A 22,177-nucleotide genomic window follows, 5' to 3' on the forward strand; every position below is an offset into this window, starting at 1 on the left:
GTGATGTAAAATTAGATTTAATTAATCTCATATTTAGAATAATGTAACTTTATGTACTGTTCCTGACCATTGGCTTCATTATTTGATCAACGTCTGTTAGGAATCAATGCAAGATCTATTGCGGTGTAGCTAAATTACAGCTAGCTAGCTAACCTTAGATGAGCTTAAGTTACAGTTAGCTAGTTGGCCGCCCCAGCCGTGTACCACTCTTGGCAAATAACAAGCGATCATTAATTATATAAATGTTCTTTTTATCGTTACATACCATTGGCTAAAATCAACACCTCTTTTATCATACAAGTTAGTGGATCGAGCTTGCTGGTGAAGTTAAACTAGCCGACCAAACTATCCAATCTTATGTTTGCAATTACGTTAGCGAGCATAAAAGCTAAGGTTAGCCAGCTAGCTGTAAATCAATGTAATATTTTTGCTTCTTAATGCTAGCTGTTGTTGATTTTTCCTGCGAAACCATATTCTTATCCATAAAAATCCATCCACAGGCAACTGTGCATATGGTCACAGTTTTTACAACCCATTGCAATCCTACAAAAGCGATAAATACATGTAAATTGCTATAAAAAGTGCCTTTTTTTGGGTTATGTCAGCTTTTATTTCAGCTTCAAATTCATTATACATTCTTGGTCAAATTTCAGCACTTTCTTCCATTTCCATTTAGCTGTATCTGCAGAGCCAACATACAGTATATCAAGCAAAGAGGAAGAGATTAATAAAAAAGTTGAAAAAAATCCAAAGAATAATGGACATGTGAAGAGATAAGTACATAAATAAAATAATAAAAGGAATAAAAACAGAAAGGCATCCCTGTGTGTACTTAGGTGTTCTTAGGCTACGGTGCAGGTCAGTGCCATTTAATATGGTTTGATTAGGGGTTAAGGACCCTGGAGTGGTTCAGAAGATACCAGAGTGAACTTACTGGATCAGCACAGCTGTGGCGGGAATAATCAGCATCTTTAGTGATACATATTACATTCAGTTACATTTTAGGAACTGTCTTGTACAAAGTAAAAGACTGGACGCAGACAAAACTCCCTCTCCCAGCTGACTGACTGGATGCATAACCTCAGTCCACACAGTAATTTTCTGCTGAGGCAAATCAATGCCTTAGATCAGAATTGAAGCATTCTGCTTGTTTACAACATCTATCATTTGTTCTTATCAAGTGCGATCAGAGCAATTTTCCCTCCCTTAATATAGGCTTGATGGGACAAAGAAAAGCTCAATTCTCAGAGAATTGGAAAACACATTTCTTGTGCTTCGCGGTAACTAAACTGTCAACAGATAAGAGAGTCCATAGTATCAACTCCCGGGTAATTCATCTTACAATTGTGCTGTTGTGTTTTCCTTGGGAGCAGCTTGGAAATATGGTTTGAGGCCTTGGCTCAAATGTCACAGCAAATGCTCCACCAAATGCTCACACTGAGGAAATGTAAAGCAGAATGCAGATGTCTATACTTTAAGCACTGAGCTCTCTCTCTTCTCTTCCCTTAAATGTACATTTGTCCATTTGTGAACAATTCTATCTTACTCGTCCTCGGGCAGCTGTGCAAACTGCTGCAGACAGTAGCGTGAGGTGAGGGAGCAGTGTAGGCCACTTTGTATCATGTCAGCGCTAGCGGTTAGCCGACATCTCCACAGTGTCCCTTGTCACCAATCACATCCTTTTAAACCACCGAGGGAGCTCCACAGCCCTCCCCCCCGACACACACATACACACACACTCCCTTATCTGTCAATGCTGCTTAAATAATGTAATTAATGACTTAATTAACATTTCCATAATCTATTTTAATAAATCTAACACGGCATAATGAGAGTTTCTAACCTCCAGGCATGGCATAAAATTCACAGTGCAGAGCTGCATGGTCAGGCAGTGTCTCAGCGGCCCGACGCCCGCCCTGACAGTAAAGCAAGGAGAGGGCGCATATTGTGTGACAGCAAACTGAAAGGCAGTTCAAGCCCGACAAATGCCATGTGATTTTGTGAATGTGTACAATAACAAACCTGCAACATGAGGGTGAAAAGAACAACGACTAAAACGACTTTTAAAGGTTCAAACTGTTGACAGGAAGCCAGAGTGCAGTGGAGAGGAATAAGAAGTATTCATACAAAAGAAGTTAGTAAGAAAGCTATGTTCATTTTTTAATTCAATCTATGAATGTAATCATCAAGGACAAGATGGCACAGACGGCATTATACTCAAACTATGACTTCATCTCATCATCATGCAGCATTATTGACTTAATAGGACAACAACTAACAAGGACATTGGACTAATTTATAAAACAGCTGACAGAATTAACAACACTGTGAAGAACAGATGACGCACACATTTGAAGTATGAAATATGTCTACAATAGCAGGCCCACTTTTGAACTAAAATTCAGCTATAAGTCAATATTTTTTTATCGACTGCAATTTCAAACAAGCCCATTAGGGTCTATGCACAATGTCAATTAATAATTATGGGCCACAAGTTAATAGTTTCATTTGAAAAAAAGATTGCTGTGGATTAATACATCTGTTGTTCTGTTGTGAGTTTCTTAAGGAGCAGGATGATGACTGAATCACAAACGCAAACTGCAGTGCTGTGTTCATGGTAATGAAGGAACGACGTTTTTTAAGTACGATCAATTCATTTTGCTTTTGTTATTATCATGGAATTTATTGACACCAAGAAACATCTAGAACATTAGTTTTAACAAACAGAAGAGAAAGCATTACACTTATTAGCCAAATGACCATAACCTTTTTAAAATCTAAACCCTCATATTTCCTCAGAACTGATACTTGAATTGCTTTATAAAAAAAATACCTGTGTCTGAAGTGATGTAGCCATGGCAACTGACAAACAGGTAAGAAACAGAGGCTCATTCACTTTAGTCATTGGATGAGCAGCAAAATGCTTTAGCCCTCTTTTCAAAACATTGCCATTATAGCATGGAACGAGATGAAGAGCGATTAATAATGACCACATGAGTACAGAATGTGGATTCAACACAATAAAAGGTTTTTCCGACGAGTTTATCTTCGCCTCATACTGTCTTGAAGAAACCAGGCCGTGACGTGGGTGAGAGATGAGGGGGTCGCTCCTCACAAGGGCTTCCACCCTCGGGGGGAACAGTGACTGAGATGCAGGCTGACAGGGGGCAGCAGGAGGCTGGCACATCCCAGGCAGCACAAGCACCATGGGGCACGGATCTGTGAGACCCACCATTCCTAATAAGGGCACCCACCAAACTCCAAATCGCACCAGTAATAATGTGAGCATGAGTGAACAGGAAACCTGTACTACAGGTTTGTAAAGATATTTAATCCTTAATATTTATTTAACAACACAAGTTACTTTGAAGATCAACAATATTAATACAAAATATAAATCAGCTTATTCATTATGAGGTATGCTATTTGATTAAGATCCCCCAGGTGTATTAAAAGTAGTGACACATGAATAAGAATAAAACCCATTAATGTTCTATATATTATTTAGCCTATTTTATTATTATTTTCATAATTTTATTATTAATATTATTATAATAATTATTTTTTCCCTTATGAAAGGTACATTTGACGGACTTAAGATGTCCTTTATCATTCAATTCAAAGCTGGTGAAAATGTATATAAAAGAGGGTTTGCTGCAATGGGTTATATGTTGACTTAATAGTGCCACATATATTTGCAAATGTTCTACGTGTATGAATTTTGGTGGGTATATGTAAAACATAGAGACAATATAAAAAAAACCAAATTGGAGTGAGTCAGCAAACCCAACAGGAAGTCAGCCATTTGAACTTAATGGTGTTTTTTGACTATTTCACGGTTAGTGTATTTTTTAACTTTTGGAACTTATGTACTTTATTTAAAAGGTAATACGTATGTACTCTTACTTGTATGATTTTGAATGCAGAACTTTGACTTGTAACAGAGTACTTTGACACAGTGGTATTGTTACTTTTACTACGTATAAAAATACTTGTTCACCATTATATATAAAGATATAACATACAGTTTGAATGTGGGTTTACTACAAACGCTTAAGATTTGATCAGCCTTTGAAACTTCAAAAAACAACACAACAGTCAAGGTATTTTCAATGATTCATGGTCATTAACAAAGTGTTAGTATTTTAACGGTATAACTGTTAGCATGACAACGTATTTGAACCTCTTTAAACTCAAACAATGAGCACATACCTGCAGCCGAGATCTGCCAAGAATGCAGCTCGTCTGAAGCCGCTGAATGTGTTGTAAACAAACCAATTTCCTGTCATAAAATTACAGCTCATGACTAGTGTGGATAAGGGCTCCAACAACATAATGATGCAGAAGCACATTACCAGTCCAACCATATTTATTAATTACCAGTTCACTAGCCGCATTCCTTGCAAAGGCGCTTAATGGGGGAAAAAAGTTACGAGCCTTGTTGAGTTAATTACAAACAGCCTCTCTATTTTAGTTAAGACAAATACTAGAGGAACACAAAGTGTGTATTTTGCTACTGGCACGAAACACAGTTTAGGGTGAATGGAAGGTTACGTCACTTCGACTACTCCCATTATATTTTACAATGAATGTTATTAAGCAGGGCTTGTCTAAATCCCAGCATCAGTTGATTAGTGACAGTCAATATGTCACATTATTTTACCATTAGGACTATTATTTCTCTTTTTTTCAAGTAATCCTGTATTCTTCAGCCTGATTGGGGTACTGCTTTAAGCAATTAGAGATTACATAACCTGCTTTTGTAATCTGATTACAGTATCCGCCATATGCCGCTTTCTAATCACAGAGTAGATATTGTTTATGCCAGGAATCTAATGCATTATTTACAAGCTAGATGTTGATAAAAACAGACTGTTCATTTACTAATGGTTTACAGTACCGCAGGCATCATTCCAATTAGCAATATCAAAATGGGAAAGAAGCACAGGAGAAAAAAACAAGAGAGGTGCTGGGGTGTTGGGGGTTGGAGAACAGCATGTTTTCAGAAATGATTATTTGGATGACACCGACACTCTGGTTCTGAAGATCACATAAACATGAAATGTTGCTTCAAAATGTATTTTGCTGATGAACCGACAGCTAGAACAAAAATAAAAACGGGGAGACGTCATCATAATTTTAATGGACGATGTTCTGGCTGTGTTTGCCATGTGAGAAGAAGTTCAGACCAAGGGCACTTTACAGGTTTGAGAGTAAACAAAGTACTCACTTGATTAGCAGAATCACTGTCAGCAGACCAAAGGAGGCCGCTGCCACTTTAAAGGTGATAGAAGGAGGAGGGTTGGTGAAGGCGGTCATCAGGCAGAAAACAGCATAAGGAACCAGAAACAGCAGTACTACAGCACTGAACAGCACCAACCATGTTTGCCACTGGGAGCTCACAGAGCGCCATGGAGAACTCCTCTGGACCTGGTACTGGATGACAGAGTAAAAAGTACTGTAAGTGTCATGAATTCACACTGGAAAAAGAAACACATTCATCAAAAAGGTTGCAGTTTTAGATGAAGATGCCATATCTAAAAATACTAACGAAAAGGACAAATTGTTTTTGTCTGACTTTTGCATCGCCATGCAACCAAAGTCTGCTCAAATGACATACTGCTACAGCTACGCTCATATGCATATGTTCATAGAAATTAGGTGTGATGTTTTTCAAAATGACTGATATTAACATTAATATTAACTGGTCATTTAAATCTAAAGCCATTCACAGGTCTGGAAATAGGTTCTATTGACTCTTTTAAAAAAAACCTTTAGCGAAATAATGGGCCCTAATTATGTCTAACCTTGACGAATTACACAAGTACACACTTTGCGTAGAGTTGTGTTCTTACCAAGTGAAGAATGGATCACTTGGATCGCATCCAGATCTAGTCATTAAATCATTTGTCCAAGGCGAGGGTTTTGCACCCTAAAGACTATCGTTACAAGATAATGTACACTCACTGTCTATGGTCACACAAACTGGTTTAGTAGCCATTAGCTTTTACATTGTGTACTGGGTTCCCACCTAAAAACAATCAATATATACCAAGCTATAGCCATTACAAGCAAATAGTAGACATTTCCCCCATATAGAAGTCCTATGAATTGTAGAGTTTTCCCATAAAGGAGGGTAAACAATCAACTCAATAGAACATTACACATGATCTGTATATGCAGTGCTTTATTACCACTGGATGGCACACTTAAAACTGTGTAAAGCACTTTCACACGAATAAAAGAAACGAGAACATTTTATACAAACAAGCACACACACACACACACACACACACACACACACACACACACACACACACACACACACACACACACACACACACACACACACACACACACGCACACACACACACACATAAAAAAACACTGAAGCATGCATGCAGTCATCAACCCAGTGTGCAAACATTGCTTTAAGTCCTGGCCAAATATTGCCTTGCTCTGGAGACAAACCAAGCAAAGCACTTGAACAGCGTTTGATTAGTGTCTGGAATTCATCTGCAAATGCACACTTGCCTTGTCCTCTTTCATGGCTGCTATTCATTAATTAGATTCTTTGTGCAACTGAGCTATCCTCAATGTTTAAGGTTACATCAGGCCCCAGTAAGTGGCTGCCTGATAACAGAATGCATCCATCTTCATTACTCAGCCCTCTGTCTAGGCTTGCTCCTCCACAAGTGAGCTATGTCAGTAGGTTCTAAGGAACTGATACATTACATTGCATTCAGATCCTGAACTTTTGCCTCCTTTGATTTTAGTCACTCTGATTGCATTACCGGGGTTGTGGTTTCCACTCATATTGGGTCCTTTGTGGTGATTTTTCCTTTCCAAAGTGGAACAATGCTGCAGCCAAATCAAAACTAAACCCCTTTTTTGTGTTTGTGGAATATAAACTTTCCTTAACAATGGAAAGTAAGGATTTTCAGATAAATATTACAGCCAAGGAATTTGTAAAACTTGTGTTAATGTCACATTCCATCCTGTTCTCCTGGATCAATTGGGTTTGAGCCATTGTAGCAAAGTGACTGAGAGTAGTAATCTCTCAAAGGAATCTGCTTTAAAACCAAACCATTTTAAGAAGTCTGGCAATTGGAACATTGCAATTATTATTTAAGTAAATGATACCAATATTAAATTAGATTTATATCCAATTAATGATATAATCAATCATGTATAAATCAAAAGCTAATTAAAATGTGTAAATCTTTCTGCGTTTGGTTTCATAATGCACAACAGTCCCTTCAGTGCACAGGCTATTAGAGAGGAAGAGAAAAAAAGCGTATTCCATCCTTTCAGCCAAAGAAAGCTGAGACATTCAGATAAATGTCTTCACAAACCAAAACACATGTTTTCAATCTGAGAGAATTTATGAATAGGCTCAACTCCCAATTGAACAGCAGAGCAAATGTGAAGGCTTTCTTTCGTTATTTAGATATGGAATCTGATAACGCAAGCTATTAAGGATGGAAATACATGTGGTGATCAGTTCAGCTGAACACAATTTGGTGACAATACTGAAAAGGCATATTTAAATGAAGCTGTTAGTGTCAAATCCATCAGTAGGATCTCTGCCTTTTGTCCTATCAAGGCCAAGCCAATTTGAAGTTTGGGTTAAAAGCATCTCAGAATGTTCATTGTATTCCCTCGGCCTCATTAAGTTTCTGCGAAGGAGCTGAGGTAACCATAAGGACGCAGACCTTCACATCTGTCTTGTCTCCACGTGACTCAGGGTTAGCAGGTTTTTAGTGTTTTGGAGGCCATTAGTTAAGAGGACAGAGAGACACAATAGTCCATCCATTCTTTGAAGGAAACCATGATTAAAGACTCCCCACATCAGGATATGTATCACAGGCCCTGCAGCCCCACCTGCCCCTTCTTTGTGAAGAAGCACCAAATTGCATTTCCTCTGTGCTAATCTTCAATTCAAATCCAAACAAGAAACTAAAACTAAAAAAGTGAGCATCCAATGTATTAACCACTGGTTAAACATCACAGTGTGTTAATTGCATGCTGATATTTTATGACTATGACCTTTAAACACTAAACCAATCAATCAATACAGGATGGAAGAATCCTATTGGGAATATTTAGATTCACATTGTGAAAGTAGGGCACTATTTATCCAAACACAATCATTATTAATAGCCGGACAGTCAACCCAAATACATTTTCTGCATATTTTCCACATTACCACCTCTCCCTTCAGAACACATTGTCCAGCATGGGGGATAATTAATTAACAAGGGATATCAAACTGGTACAGAAAAGGTAGCAAAGGCACAAATACAATATCTTCCTTATAGAGTCATGGTCACACCTGTTTGACCTGCCATTTTATCTACGATTGGTTATTAATCAGGAATAACGTCGTCATTGTAGTGTTCTCAGATGTAATGCTAAAGGTGGAACAACCTGCTGCAGAGACAAACAAATGATATGTCATACTATAGTCAAATATACAAATGAATCAACTTTCTTAGTCTTTTGTTACTGTTGCTATGCTTAGCTTTGTAATCTTGAACTGCAGTTTTTTTGCATTATCTGCGTCATTAAAGTTATTTATGAAAACAATGTGTGCTTAATTAAAAAGAAAGATACTCAAGTAGCCTTCACTCTTCCATCACAACTTACATCTATAGCTAGCTACCAATGCTAACTCTTTGACTAGGAATATAATCTGTTCCTGACCTTTAGTTACAACAAACCAATTTATATTACATTTAAAATAGCAACAGTTTCACGATGCTCGCCAATCCATGGTTTCCCTTGGTAGTCATTGGCTAACGCTCAAATCTGTTAGGAAAGATGATGTGTTTGAGCAGACTAAACATTATTTAATCCATTATTCATCTGCTTCAGTCTTTGTATTTTTTTGTTTTGGAAATACGATAAAATGATACCACCAAGACCTTAAAGGTTATCTGGCCAGTTACTGTTGCTAAGCTAACATTGGACATTCATTGTTCATGGAGGACTTTATACTGGTTTATTCCACCTTCAGATGTCAACACAATGTGACAACTGTGGTATTCCATGCTTGAGGATATAATGGACCATATTATGAGTCCTGTGTGGATAGGAGTTTGGGATGATTACTGTATATGCCTTCAGCTACGTGCAGCATCATTAGCAATAACATATTTACCAAGGAACTGCACCATGTATACCTGCTCCATTAGAGATCTGGATTTGGTTTTCCTAAACTCAGTACTGAGTAACCTTCAGCAGGCATTTATCAGCGTATCGACAAACTTTAGGTAGATGTGCTCATTTTGGTTCCAACACAAATTAAGTGTGTAATGTGAAAATGCCAAGCAGCTCTAGAGACAGTCTCCTGTGTGCTGCTGCTTGTTTGCTAACAACAGGGATGAAGTTCTACTTAGCAAGACCAGACTATAAAGTCCATTAACTTATTGAGATTAAAAGCCTGATGCCTTCCCTCCCACCCGACCCTCCGTGGCCCCTTCCCCCGGCCGGCATCACACCTCCAAAGCAGAAAGGTGATTGATGAGAGCCATCAGGCAGCCTGGAATCTCTGCTCTCATTAGACTCCTTATGCAGCTGTTTCAGCACACACTGCGAGAGCAGGGCGGGGGGAGGGAGTGAGTCCATCCTCTGACTTTTTAGAAGATAAGTACTCACACTAAAATATTTACCCTGTACATTAATCTCTGGGAAATTAATTTGCCATTATACTTTCTCCTTTAAAAAAAGAGACTTCTTTTTCAAAGGGGGGTTTCCACTCCCTACTCTTCATGCTCAGTGAGCTTTCTCTCTGACTCTCATGGGACTGCTTGAAGTTAATGTTCCTGAGGGACGATGTTTGGACAGTCCGGGTGGATCCTATCATCGACCACTGAGCCCTCCGGAGGAGGGTTAGCAGGAGTGGTGGAAGGCAAAGAAAGGAATGTTCCATATGCATATCCCTAAAGCAAACATGTTCAATCACATTAATGCAAGTGCAGCACATTATTATGTACTAATTGCCAATGCATAGCAGCATTTATTTAATGTGCTGCTGATTGTAACGCTCGAAACCAAGTGGGGTCTATTCTGTTCCGATAAATAGACTCATTGTACTGAAGACAATAACCAAGATAAATAATCACGATCAATGCCTCTATAGAAACAACTTAGTTTTCCTGTTCACTTTTAATTAACACATTCTCTAAAACAACTGAAAAGTTTTTGTGGTAGAACATTGATGATTTAGAGCAACAAAACAATGCAGTGAATGAGAAATAACCCCTCCACCAAATCTAGATTCATCAATCATAGACATTTTAGCATGAGTGTTACTTTAGCTCTGTTTAAATGATTCTCCAGCCTGCTTATTTTTTGAATTTTGTGGCTGCTGTTTAGCTCTTGTGAGTAAGTAGAACGCTGGTACTGTATGTAAGTAGTTAAGTGAGTAAGTATGCAAGTAAGTATGTATGTAAGTAATTCAGTAAGCAATAAATAAGTAAAACATCTTCCAAGCTGTTCTCATTGTTTGTAGTTAAGAAGAACAGAAGTGCTTCAGAGAAAAAAAAAAGTCTAATCATTTCTTTTCTTTAAGAAAAAAAAAGATTAACCCACAGTATAGTCACAGTCACTCTTTAATGAAATAGGTGCAGCCTTCTCGTTTTTATCATGGAAAAAAAGAACATGTTTAGTTTTCCTTAGTGAAATTGACTTTGGATTTCTCCAGATGTTGCAGTGGTGTGCATGGGGCTAGAGGCAGAATCAGAAGAGTTGAGAGTTTCCAATTTGAGCCTTTTGCAAACTCAAGCACAAAAGTAAAAGTAAAGGGAGTGGATCGAACAGTCCGTCCTGAGCGCTCATGTAGGGCTCAAACTTTAGCATTTCAGGCTAACAAGTTTCCAATCACAGTAGTAACCCAAACCAGAGTCACTTTCCAGGCCAAGAGTTAGCATGTCATTAGTACATCTTATACACCTTTACAGGGTGCTCACCTAGAATAGACAGTGTCTTCACACGCCTCACAGAGCTAACATTAGCTGTGACAGTTGTCATCTCAGAATTTAACATTAAAAGCTGCTGAGTAGGAATGAGCAGCCCACTTTTGTCAACCTTTGTCTCTTTCAAATATTAATAGGAATTCCGAGTGGTGCGACTGCCCCTGTTATCTATCTGTTATCATTGTAAACTGTATTTGGTGCGAGAATGGAAAGGTTAACAAGCATTTGGACTGGAACTAGTTTGAAACCTTATTGGCTGAGTGCGTCTCTGTGGGCGAGTGTGACAGTGTGAGAGGAAGTGAGGGAAACACACAGGACGCATTTGTGTGAAGCAGTCTGTGTGTCATGGGGAGAGAAAGGGAGTTGGTTTGTGAAGGGTGGGGTTTTGGTCATCTGCGATCAGATAAGATATCCTGACAAGGCAATCAGAGAGAAACAAATTCCGCAGCCACGCGGTTTCAACTCTCGTTCTTCACCCTGATGAGCTTTTGATAAATGGAATGCGGTTGAAATTGGTTTTATATGAGAGGCTTCAGATCTGTCTCTTGTCAGGATTATTGCCACCTGTCTTCATTGGCTGCAAAGGTCTGTTAATTAATCTGCCTCTCTTTCTTAGTGGCCGGAGAGGAGTGCTGTGTTCCCTCCTCGGCAGCGCAGGGTCTGAGGAACTATTCTAGACAAACACACGTCTAATTTAGGGTGAGCCTGCTGTGATGTTCAGCAAAATCCCTAATCAGTATCATTAAAACACTACATCATGTCTTTCCATTCTAATTTTATGAGAGGAGCAATTTAATTGGATATTTAATCTAATTTGGTTAATGAAAGTCCTGGGAAATTTGGTTTGAGGGACAGTGATATCTCTTGTGATCAATGAAGCTGCAAATAGAGCTCTTCAGAAGTTCTCTCCTGACTGATTAGTGCAGAATATTAAAACATACATTTGCTTTTATAAAAATATATGCGTCGTACTCTATAGGAGGAGATCCCAGGTCGACATGTCAGTTTATATCTGACTGTAAGAGCAGCAGCATGTGATCCTGCATTGATTAATTGGACATGGGTAGATTAATATGCCACTGGATACCAATGCCAAGCTCATCAGAGTGAAAGTGTTATTACACAACCATCAGCTGTGATTCTGTAAATGAGCAGAGCGTAAAGAGGATTTTTTTTTTTGTAAATGTGGTTATTGCATTGACCTGAGGCTCACTGAAAAAACAGAAACGTTGACTTTAATTAGATGTCTTATGTCAACACATTTCACATAACAGTGTTAGATTAGTTGAAACCTTTTATTCAAAAGCTGTATTGGCCCAACTGGAGAACTCTGGACTACCTCGCTGTAACGGCACACCTGATCCATGACGTGTTCTGCACTCGTTCTTTAGGTGTGTTGAGAACAGAGGAAAGGCCTTTTGCTGAACCATGCTCTAGTTTCTTTAACAGGATTGGGAGATAGTAGACAGCGTCACAACTTAAGGAATGGAAGGTGCTCAAAGTACGACCATACCAGCATATGCTCTGTGTTTCGCACATTATACAGATGGGAATCCCAGCGGCTTTGTTAATGTTCACACTGACTTAAATTAAATGTATTGTGTCAACAGATTTCACATAACTGTATTAGGTTAGTCGAAGGCAATGATATTAAGTTCAACCCAATATTTCTTTTTATCTAAACTTAATATTATTGCTTTCAACTAACCTGTTGACATAATACATTTAATTAAAGTCAACAATTCATTTTTCTCAGGGTAAAAAGCAGCTCAATGGACTTCTTTCTTTTGTTGCAGGAGGCCTGATTCCAATCCCACAGGAACTAGTCATTGGCATGGGCCCTGCAAAGTGTCAGATTGATCAAGTGTTTGCTGGGATTGTCTGCTGCTGAGTGTCTGCACCTGTGCATTCCTCCAAGTGTTGAGATCCCGTAAGTGAAGTTTGAACTTGGCCTGCTGTTTGCGGCTCAGGCGTACCCAGACTTGCCTGGCTGAGGGAAGCTTGTATTGTACACACAGTCCTGTCACTCTCCGCCGTTCCTTTGGAATGTAAACCACCAGTGTCACAGCAGTGTGTTTGGCCTCAGCTGCACGGTTTTGTTGCAGTGCAGGTGTAGTTCAGGCTGCAGCACTGAAATGCCTCCAAGTTACAGCGTGCAAATGATTGAAAAGAACAACAGTGCATGCTCAGGAAAGGTCTTCTCACAAGTCTGAACAATAAATACAATCAGATAATGTTCATTACATATTTTCCTTCTGAATACTTGCCACAGAATCCTTAATCAACAGCACTTTTACATATGTTTGATTAAAGTAAAAATGAGCTGTTCTCCAAGGACATCTTTTCATGTGGAGAGTACTTTCTCATTTAGCAGATGCTTATATGCAGAACAGTGTTGTTGCCGCCCACAGGTATAATCAACCAGAAAATTAATAATCATTCTGCAGGACTACAATAAATCATTACGCTTTGGACAATTAATAATGGAGGCGAAGCTTGGGATGTCTGATTACAATAGTTACGATGCATATCATCAAGATTTAAATCTAACATTTCACAATGGAATTTCAGAGCCCAGTGCACATTACTGATGTTTAAATTCAGCATGAGGGCGGGTCACGGGGGTTGAGAGATGGTGTGTATCTCCATTCTCTCACTAAACTGCTATTAGAAAACTTACTGTGCAGTACTTTTTCTAACTATAAATTTAAATTTGATGCACAGCAAGAACCTGTGATTAAAGGAAAAAGGTAGTAATAAAGTACTTTATGGACCATCTCCTGTAAGAAGTTATAAGTTTAAGCACATTGGGTTTCCACATTTAACTAGTTAAAGACTGTTACCTATTCAACATGCTTTTGGGGGTGTTCCTTCTCCTGTAGTGTGTTCTATAGCTTTCTGTGCATTTAAATGGTCTGCAACGGCTAAAATCCCTTTGTTCCCTTTAGAAGGCATTTCTCACACACACACTCCCCCTAACCCCCCCTCCTCGCCGCCTGAACCGCCTCCATAGGACTCCTTTGTTGAATTATGGACATCGCTACATAACACTCGCTCTTCTATTGGCTAGCGCTCCGACACAATTTACGTGATAGGCCAATCACATCAGAGCAGACTGTGCTCTGGTTTCAGACAGAGGGTGAAAAGACATACTACATACTGACAGAGCCTTAATCACAATGTCTGATGACATCACTCTTTATTCATTATTAACTAATGAAAATCAATGAAATTGAAATTAAATAAAAAATATTATAATTGGATTTCAATTAGGTAACCAAAAACATTTTGGTTTACAATGTTTCTAAGAGTAAATGCATAATGTTTGCTTAATGAAATCAATTACGTGTTTCTATCAAACTTGCCATTGATTCGAAATTTGGACGAATTTCAACTGAAATTATAGGTTATCTTAGCCATTCTATTGTAACAACAAGCGCTGATTAAAACAACATATCTTTTTTTTTTTAAGTTAGACTTTATTGACCTAATGTAGGTACGTTTTTGACAAGGCAAAATCATTTTCACAATGTTCTCATAAGCCAGGTGTGCACACGCTGTGAGGTCAACCCACACCGGCTCCAATCAGCTTTGACATGCAGCTTTCAAGAGGCACAGAAGAAACACTGCCAAGTGCTGGGGGTCCGATACCTGAGCGGGGCAGTGGGCTCACTGAGCGGACATAAACTTCCTGCTCCTGACATGTGGTGGGAAGAGGATTAGTTAAACACACTCAGACCTGGCTGACTCACATGGTGGAATCACAAAGTAATCTGGAGGCACATTCACTCAGGAGGCAGCTTGATGATCCCGGGCCGGTGATTTATTCATCTTAGGCACGTTGCGAGGCTGTAAGAATTTGTCAAGTTAGAATCCTAATTAAAACTGTTAATCACAGATTCCTGTTTGTTCAGCACTCGAGTGAAATGAAAAATGTGATCAAATTATTCATTGCTCCTTTCACACAGGTAACTCAGCATAGCCGCCAGCGTCAGTGTGCTCCAAATGTTTTTTTTTAAAAGCTTATGAAGACTTTAGCCCTGACTTTTAAATGTATTTCATATATCTCACATTTTTAAGTTGACATCAACAGTTTAACCACCTGATCAGTTTGGATTTATTTATGCATCAGCAGATGTTGAGACATTTAGAAAAATGGGCTGAGTAAGCAGAGGACTGCATCAAAGTTTATTTCAGAACTCCAGCAATACGCTGCTCAGACTGAGAGCAAAGCAGGAAGCAACATTAGAGATAAAGTGATGCTTTATTTTCATTTGATACTGTTGGTGTACTTTACACTGAAACAACTGAAACGCTGACTTAAATTAAATGTATGATGTCAACAGATTTCACATAACTGTATTAGGTTAGTTAAAAGCCATAATATTAAGTTGAACCTAATATTGAATTAAACTTAATATTTTTGCATTCAACTAACCTAATACAGTTATGTGAAATCTGTTGACATCATACTATTACTTGTGGGCCTAACTATTGCCAAGAAAATGACTACCTTGAAATGTGAAGGGGGAAAAAATCCTTACTTCCCAATTGTTGATTCTACATAAAGATAGTAATGGAACTTGTTTAATTTCAAAATATATCTAACAATTCTCAGATGCAATAAGCTGCTGATGAGCTAATGCCACAATAATATAATTTAAATAGTCACATAATTGTTAAGCTTGTAACTGGGGTAACATATATGTGTATTTTGGAGTGTGTATGGATAAACAGAAATAATTAATATTACTAATCCGAACACAAAGAGATCGCACTCTCCGTTTATTGTCTTCTTTTTATGTTCCATAAATCAATAACTATCTGTTGTTGCCTTTCAATTGTTGAGTTGGTCCATATTGTCTTCATGTGATTAGAGAATTTGAAAATAAAGGGGGAAAAATTTGATTTTGAATGAAATATCTTTGTTTTTAAACTCGTAAATTGTTATAGCATGCCAGCTTAGAACATTGAGGCTGTAGTTACAAGCAAAAATAAATAGCAATTATTGTAAAAAAATGACCTAAAGAATGATAATTGTAGTTTGCACCCTTATAAGGAAGGGAGATCTCTGACCCTGTGTCACTATCCTACGCCTGGTTTGAATGACTTACATTAATTTGACCCTTTTGGACAGTTTTTCATTCAGAATAACTATTATATTTGTGTATGATAGTCACAATCTAGTTAACGAATGCCAATCAAAGTTGGATTTTTTTGTTTAAGGCTGACATCACTAAACAAGACCATGAGTCACATGACAAGTTGAACATGTTTGCTACCAAAACTATAAACTAGATTTCAGCTTGGTTGGATTGAACAGGATACATCAATGGAACTATAGCAGGATCCAAATCATAGCATCAGTGAACTTCACCAAGGAAGTGGTTTGGAAACCCACTTTAAACTGTCCAGGGATCCACTTTTGGAATCTCCTTGTTAGGGGTGGTGTTACTGTGAACTGTAACGTTAAATGAATTGGTCTACTTCCTCCAGTGTGTCACCCTGCTTCTTTCACCAAAGCAACAAGGCAACTGTACAAGATGGGACTTGTTTGTATTGAATCCAAACACATGCACTAAGGGCCACTAGGGTCCCAAGTGCCTGAGATAAGATAGAAAGCATTACATCATGCCAGGGTACATATGTGTGTGCTATCATTTGAATGATAATCTGTGTAATTCTACAGCAGGTTCTGATCCCCCCCAACACTGGGTAAGAGATATTCAGGTGAAATTAAAAACTATTAAAAAACGGCTAGATGACATATCCAGGGAAAATATATCTACAGTGCATACAAGAGTAGGGGGTATGTGAAATTCAATATAATGACATCATGCTTATTGATAATACTTTATCTTTGTTTTACAGCACCTAATGATCGGGACAATGACCAGGGTTGAAGACTTAAAGCATGTTTTCCCCACATGATACCTGAGGTTTAAGTATAAAACCACCTATATTAATTGTGAAGGTCTACCATCTCTGTCATTTCTTCCCCAAAAATATTCTCTGTTTGCTACACAGAGGTTTAGCAGGTATGTTTAGTTTAGCATGCTAACATTTACTTTTTTGCTCATAACAAAACGTCCAGCTTTGGCTAAGGGAAATATTTGTAGTAGTGGAGTCAATTGATTAAAAAATGAAATTGTGTTATCACAATTATAATTGCAAAAACATGTGGAGTTAAGTTACAAAAGCGGTTTTTCACTTATTATAACGTGTTTTCTGAATCGGAAAAATTCTAGACACTTAACTAAAGCATTGACAAACCCACTGTCACAGAGAGCAAAGTGGGAGGAAGTTGGGGTCAAACTTGCTAATGACATTTATTTCTGTTAATTCTTTACAGTAGCCAGCCGTGCATTTCACCCCTGGGCCTTCAGTAGTGTCCTACCTGAATCAATCCATCTCTTAATACCATTATTATGACGTCACGGCTATAGAAACCATTAATAATATACAGAAACGCAGAGTAACAGGGCGTTTCATCCTCAAGAAGTGTTCAATGACTCTGTTGTACAGATTATCTGAGTTTTCAGTTCCAATGATAAGTCTTGTTCTATCGCCATGGAGGCTAATGTTGAAAGTCGAGTCTGTCCGGTGCTATTTCTGGCTAAAACCATTGTGGAGTGCCGTTTCTAATTATTTTCTAATACTCTGTTAATACTTAAGTTATTACTTGTTTTACAAAGTGTCATTGAGGTGCGTACCACATGCATGCAGAAACATTCAATAGTTGTTGAGCCATTTCACTGTCTGCGTTCCCTCAAGCCACTTAGCTAGATATCAATATTTTGCCATTATAACATATGACCTATATATAAGCACCAATGAAGGAATCTACCACAATTGTTACCTCCTTATAACATTACACAATATATTATCACAAATGTGCACTTAAGCACAACAATGCCATGCCATACTAAATGGCATGGCATTGGTGTAGAGGGGGGGGAATAATGTGCCTTTTAAAAATGTACACTATGTTATTGGTCTATATTTCATTCCTCATAGGGTCCACTTATCAGATGAGTGCATTCAGTCATTCAGTACATTAACAGCAAACAGCAATACGAAAACAGATCAGTGATTAGCACAAATGATCAGGTAAGTGACTATAATATTGCTTCCTTAGCTTTATTTATTGCACGTTCCTGTGATAATGTGATGTTACTGATGCATTTCAGCCTAATGAGCTGAGACAATGGTGAATTAGCAGCTAGTAAATTGATACATTGCTGTTCTTTTCACAGATTTCCCTATGGGAGGCTGCTGCAGACGGGCCCACACAGACAGTCTATAACACTTACTGCTGCCCCTTAGGCCTGTGCTTCACTTCAAACGGAGGCACTTTGGCTTTCTAATGTTGACCTACGTGTATTGAAATATAGTATTGCTTTGTTAATACATTTTGCGCAGTGGTTCCCAATTTTCAGCACTTACAATCTTAAATTTAAGCAAAATAAATATCATCACTCGTTAAATGGAGTATAATTGGGTCAACCAACAAGTGACTTTTGGAACATTATTTAGAACGTATTAAGTACAAACACATGTTTGTGATACTTAACATGTTTTGTTCAGCAGGATACCTCCATCAACACTGCTTTGTGATTTTGCAAAGAGTAAATGCAATAGGCAGAGGTAAAAACCTAATAAAATGTACTGCTATAAACACACTTCATCACGGTCACATGGCTGCAGCTAACCACAGCAAAGCTAAAGGCTCACTTTTGTCGGGATGACAACGTTAAGTAGTTTATTTAGTCCCTTCATGGCTAACACTGTACGTCAAATGAGTTCAAATAAACACTGACCACGAGACGAGGAACAGACGGCCTTTCATTGGTATTAAGAAAGTGCAACAAGACCATTTATAATAATTGTGAAGATCTTCAAATTTGTAAATCTGCCATCTCTGTCATTTCTCCCAAAGAAATATTCTCTGTTGGCTACACGGATGTTTAGCAGGTATGTTTACCATGTTAACAATTTTAGTTAAGCATGTTAGCATGCTAACATTTACATTTTTGCTCATGACAAAAAGTCCAGCTTAGGCTAAGGGACATTTTTTTGTCCATCCATCCATCCATCCATCCATCCCTCCATCCATCCATCCATCCATCCATCCATCCATCCATTATTGACGACTGTATAATACTAGTATTTAATAGTATTTTGGGGGAGATAAAACAAAAATATGTGGTGTTCTAATAAAATAATGCAACCAAACAGGTAACATTCTTCAGCTTGTGTTCAGCACAGACCTTATTTCAGGCAAGCCACAAACAAATAAACACGGACTATGAGACGAGGCCTTTCATTGGTATCAGTGGATAGAAAGTGCAACAAGAAAATGTGAAAGTGTTACGCAACATTTGAGACGAATCATACAATAAAGTTATTGTTAAAAAACTTCCTGGAGGTTATTAGGAGTTTATTGCACAATAAAAAAGGGTTTTTAACCAGCCAAACATTTACTTAAGTAAAATACATTTTGTGTAGCATAGCATGTCTTTGTTCTTCTGTTCTGTGCCGTTAATCACATCCCCACACTAAAGGATTCATCTTGCAATCCCTGAAGGGGTCCCGAGACCTAAGTTGGGCAATTTCCCTGTAAGGGATTAATAAAAGTATGTCGTCTTCTTCTTCTTTATATTATACGTCTAATAATATGTCTGCCACTGAGCAGTCAATGGCATTTTTGAATAGTCTACTGAAAATCTGAGATGAGCATCTAATTGTTGGAACGGTTTTTAAATGAAAGGTGTAGTTCAACATGGGTTACATTTATGAATTAGTCAGAGCAGTTGTCACTCAAGTCCTCCTCATCTGTGGCAAATATCCTAGCCCTCAGTTATCTTAAGGTGTTCATTCTACCGTGTGACAGCCCCCCGTGGGTGAGTGGGCCCCACTCTTAAAGCCCATCCAGACATAGATGCGTAGCACTAGTGACCTTTAATTTCATTCAGACTGTGTACAAATGACTTCAGCATAGCCCACTTAGGAAAAAAGGGCCTGTGAAAGAAAGTCTTTGCAAGATTGTAGCTACTCTGGGTTTCGGCACACTGGCATTATCTACTCCCCGGCTTTAATGACTTCCCGCCGAGAGGAGCCACGGTGAGAGCCTTGGCAGTCAGACTAAGAATAGCATTAGACACAAGGTTATCTGGGCATTACAGTCACTGTAACATGCAATTAACTCTACTCCTCCATTTTCATTACACAATTATTCATTAATGTCAATTTAATTTTATGCATTGTTCTACATGACCAAAGCCTGATTACGGGGCCTTGCTCTCCAATATCCCAAGTTAACTGGTGCCAGCCTCACTTGCAGGCCGACTAATTGCAATTTAGCCCGAGACAGCACCTCCCTCTTTAGGCTGTCCTTAATGGAGCAACTGATTCACAGACAGGTAACGATTGGAAAGACAAAGTGCTTCTCTCTCTGAATGGAAAACAAATGCACTGCTGCTAAGCTGTTTTCTTTGTGATAGCACCAGCGCCTGCCCTTTGTATTCAGAGAGGGACAAGAGGTAGTATGTTTCCTTAAATCCTATTTGTCTTCCAATTCTATCTCCATATAGGAGCAAGAGACCCTATTAAATCACACAGGAATGTCTATACAGCAGGAGGAATGGAATTAGGTGTAAAGACTAATAACAATTTGCATTTGACATGTCGAGACTAGGATATTGTGCAAGATTTTCATTTCAAACTGACCAAAAGTTTTCTTATATTTTCTAATATTCTAAAATAGTCTAACGATATTGGGAGGTATGCACTTTGTCACATTTATTCTCAGTTTGGACTGACCTATGTATTAATTTCAGTGTTTTTATTCTTTCCTGAAGCTGCTACCTGTTATGAGTTCATGATTTACCAGTTCGTAACATTGATAATGCGTTGTAAAATGAGTCTGAAAAACAAGTTGTGTCACAGACTGCTACTAAAGAAGCAAGGTAATATACAGCAGGAAACCTACACTGGTCAAAGGAATGAGATATGTCGTTGAGTTTACTGTTTCTCTCACTTAAAGATCTACTTACATGCCTCCTGTCGCCATTACTCAAAAATAGTGATTGGTAGCTTAAGGCCCTAATGCTTATCTTTCAAGAACACAAAGAGTTAAGAGAGCGAACATGTTTGTTGCAATGTTGTATTCTTAGGAACCTGCTTTTGTTTCCCAGAACTTCTGAAACATCGGTTGTGTGACAATGAATGGCTATCACATTGGCATTTATCCATAGTGGTAGCAGTGACTTTATTCCCAACTCTCTACAACGGAAGTGACAAATACAAAGTTAGCGTTATAAGAAAATGACCTCAATTGTAAAAAAGCTTTAAATCTACTTCCTGCTCTTGGCTTATACGGTAGTGTGTTGGTGTTGCTAATTGATCATGTTCCGATCAAGCTAATGGTCTACGCGAGAATAGAGCCCATTCTTAGGGGACCCTGGTATTCCTACGCTGGAAGTTCTCTTAGACCTTGGCTGAACCACTCATACAGGTCTTTACTAAGATAAAAATAAATACAACATAAACTTGAAGTAGTTACAGTACAGCTTTAGCAATGAATTGTCCATATCAGTAACTACACTACAACACAAAGGGCTGCTAAGTGTACATGGACCCAGTAAAATTGAATTGTTTTCGACTTATCAGTGGGTAGCAGGATCGGCTGCTGAAGGGCCTGGTAAACCCTGAAGCCTCATGAGTCTTTGCCTGTAAGGTCGGATGGAAAACTCAGTACAGAATTTAGTTTAATACATCGTTCAGTTTGTTTCTTTGGGTAGCAAAATGATGGTTGGTACTGTTTTTGGAAAGTATTAATAATTGTGCAAAAGGACGCTTTCTGTTCCTGGTTGGACTGTGGTACTGATACAGGCACATGGAGGCCAGAAAGGCTTGGTCAGGCTTAGCTCAATATTCAGCAAGCACTGTCAAGTGATCTGAGTTACTGTACTGTTAATAGGGGTGGGGGAAATAATTGATAGAGCATAGTATTATGATACTTTGCATGGCAAGTATCGATATTTTATCATATAAACTATTCATATTGCAAATCTAAATTAAAGTTTTTAATAACAACTGCTTTTTTTTCTTGTGCGGTCATGGCTATGGGTAAAGTCATTGGGATTGGCAGGAGGTTAGTCAAAACAAAGATGGAGTCAGCGGAGAAAGAAACTAGA

General features: G+C 38.4%; 1 protein-coding gene across 1 annotated transcript in view; it reads right to left on the minus strand.

Moving 5' to 3' along the window:
* The window catches only part of LOC134869888 (uncharacterized), a 68,205-nt gene that overhangs the window by 5,676 nt on the left and 40,352 nt on the right, over positions 1–22,177 (minus strand). The window contains exon 4 of the mRNA XM_063891834.1: positions 5,231–5,436. Within this exon, the coding sequence (XP_063747904.1) occupies positions 5,231–5,436 (206 nt within the window). The remainder of the gene's footprint in view (positions 1–5,230; positions 5,437–22,177) is intronic.

Source organism: Eleginops maclovinus, chromosome 9 (genome assembly GCF_036324505.1).
Source record: "Eleginops maclovinus isolate JMC-PN-2008 ecotype Puerto Natales chromosome 9, JC_Emac_rtc_rv5, whole genome shotgun sequence".
Taxonomy (NCBI): domain Eukaryota; kingdom Metazoa; phylum Chordata; class Actinopteri; order Perciformes; family Eleginopidae; genus Eleginops; species Eleginops maclovinus.